The sequence below is a fragment of the Glycine max genome, chromosome 12 (assembly GCF_000004515.6).
Source record: "Glycine max cultivar Williams 82 chromosome 12, Glycine_max_v4.0, whole genome shotgun sequence".
Taxonomy (NCBI): Eukaryota; Viridiplantae; Streptophyta; class Magnoliopsida; order Fabales; family Fabaceae; genus Glycine; species Glycine max.
Genome location: NC_038248.2, coordinates 13,166,220 through 13,168,879, shown reverse-complemented (window position 1 = coordinate 13,168,879; position 2,660 = coordinate 13,166,220). Strand labels below are relative to the sequence as shown.

The 2,660-nt window shown below is 31.2% G+C and overlaps 1 protein-coding gene across 1 annotated transcript; it reads right to left on the bottom strand.

Moving 5' to 3' along the window:
* Nucleotides 1-253: 253 nt before the first annotated feature.
* LOC112998575 (CLAVATA3/ESR (CLE)-related protein 13) lies at nucleotides 254-2,317 on the bottom strand. Its single transcript, XM_041007507.1, has 2 exons — nucleotides 1,957-2,317; nucleotides 254-508 (listed from the first exon to the last, which is right to left on the bottom strand). Exons 1-2 carry the CDS (start codon nucleotides 2,212-2,214, stop codon nucleotides 422-424), a joined length of 345 nt encoding a protein of 114 aa, XP_040863441.1. The 5' UTR covers nucleotides 2,215-2,317; the 3' UTR covers nucleotides 254-421.
* Nucleotides 2,318-2,660: the final 343 nt, after the last annotated feature.

Genomic DNA, 2,660 nt, shown 5'->3' with positions numbered 1-2,660 from the left:
TGTGGTGTATTGAGGGGGGGTTGGATCATCGATCATTCGTAAGGTGACCAACCAAGTCTAGCTTGACTTTTTGCTAATGCTAAGGCTTGTTCACGCCATAATGGGTAGTTTGTAGGGGTGATTCTGAGAGTGATGAAATTGCTAATATTTAGAGAGAAGGAAGTCATGGTGTAGCAAGGTGTTCACAAAGGATCTAGATACCAAGAAGAAAACTGATAAATTGTATAACCTTTTTGAAACGTGAACTCTCTGCATCGATACAAGAAAGTCAAGGGATAATTATATAGCATAGTGTACAATGATTCCGCATAAAGTAATTACATGTGAATTGATTGCAGATTAGGAAATTCTAAATATAGAATAAGTTTCCTAAATATGGTTAGCTACAATCTGGTTTATTTGCCAGATTGATTTGTGCCACTTAAAGCAGATTAGTCTTCCAACAGCTTTCCATTATCAGTAGCACAATCATAGGGATCTGTTTCCAACGACTCTTTGTTTCCTTTTTCTGCATGATTGTCATCCAACAGCTAATTATTGTTAATACTGATCAATATGAATATACGCATTAAAAACTTATTATATTTGTATCCTACAAATTATACATTTTGTTATTTTATCAGTAGGAATAAAAAATAAGTATAAAAGATTTATAACAACTCAGTATTCTACTTATACCCAACTGAGCTAAAAAAAATCTCTGATTATACATTTTGTTTACTAGATATTTGAAGGTTTACATATTGTCTCTAGTAAGTTTGTTTTGTTACACGTTTCTTGTGAGTTTAATTTAGTTTGTTCACGATATATATATATATATATATATATATATATATATATTCTTTGAATATACTTTTGGAAAGGGAAATTAAAGTGAAAACTTGAATCGAACTTTGCCTTAATTTATTCTTTTTTTCCATTGTTTTGAGAGGAATATCAGTACAATTATGAATTAAGTTCCCTCCTTAACTACCTTTCGTAGAAATAATTTTGCCTTTATGGCGAAGAAATAAACTGAGAAGAGTGTAAAAAAGGATAAAACTAGTTTTATAATTATTTTTTGTGTCGTTTTTCAATTATAGTTAGAATTCTATCTTAATAACCCGTGTAATAAAAATTTATATTAAAAGTCAACATAAATTATTGAGGTGAAATTCCAATTTTAATTGAAAATCAATACTAAAAAAACTTAAATAAAATTATATGTAATTAAGTTTTATCCTTTGAAATTAATAAAAATTTAATAAAAAACTATTTATGTTCTTTTTATTGAAATTAAGTTTTTGGCATAGTTGATTTGTGACAAGAAAAAATTATGCCATATAAGTAGGTAAAGCTATATATTATGTTATATGATTAAAAATAATATAAATTACGAGAGAGAGAAAAAACCCTGGTTCGTCTTCATTGATCTGCTAAAACACCTCCAGTAAACAAGGTTACATAAAATAACAAACAAAAGAAACATAGATAAAAGATAAAGACAAACAGGACTGGTATATCACCGTAGACAAAATAACAGAAACAATATACTATCCACCCTACATCACCCACATAGGCTCCAAAACATGTATACAAAGATTTTCCAAGCATGTAGGGTTTTATTTGAAAGAGTAATGCTATTTCCACAACAATCTCTCACAATATTTTTTGGGGAAGAGAAGGAAGTTTAACACAAGAAAAGTAATAATAATAAGAGAAGAGACAAAGAGAAAAAAAATGTTGTGAGAAAATATTGTAGAAAATTGTGGGTAGAAATAGCATTATTCAATTTGAGAACACTATGAAGTTTACAACTTAGCTAGGGAGAAGGTACCACTGCATGCATGCACACCTGAAAATTAAGCTCACACCACTGTAGCTAAACAAAACAAGGCATGCATGCATACATGAATGTAGCCACTATATATGATCTCCACACATAATAAACTATGACTTGCGTGGTGGTGCTCTTACATTATGCTGAGGATCAGGTCCTCCTGGTGCAAGTCTATCTGCAGGTGCTAGTGGGAGATCATTACCAATTGGAATATGTACATGCTTTGATATGTGAATACCCGATTTGTGGAGAAGGTTTTCGATGGCAACAACTTTTTTGTGAGCGAATAATGGATTATGACCATGGAGAGTACTACGAGCCTGTAAAGTCATGAAGAATGTAGAGAACATGATTAGGGCAAGTATGGACACTAGGGCTGCACTTGTATTCCCCATATGCGTGATGTAAGTCTTAGAATTGAACAAGGTGCTATAAAGTGAGAACGATTATATATATAAGCTTGAGATGGCTAGTGGAATGATCAATGAGTTGGAGTAGTTTGGAAGGTATAAGCACTATCTATATGTGGTTAGGTTACCACCTTTCTGTCGTCCCAAGAAGTTCTTTTGCATAGGGGGGCGTATTAATAATGTGATCTAAAATAATTACACATCTCACTTAATAATTTAAAATTTTGACATACTTGATAATATTCTCATCTTCTTTATTTTTTCTCGTTAATTTGTATATCTTTATTTTGTTGTTTTCATACTAGAAAATTTCTTAATTAGTTATGTATTGTGAGTGAGATTAATTCAATAAATTGGAAGACATACATTATTTTTAACCTAGGACAAAAAATTAACCCAGAAAGTCTCCCCTACCCAATGGGTTTCTTGTG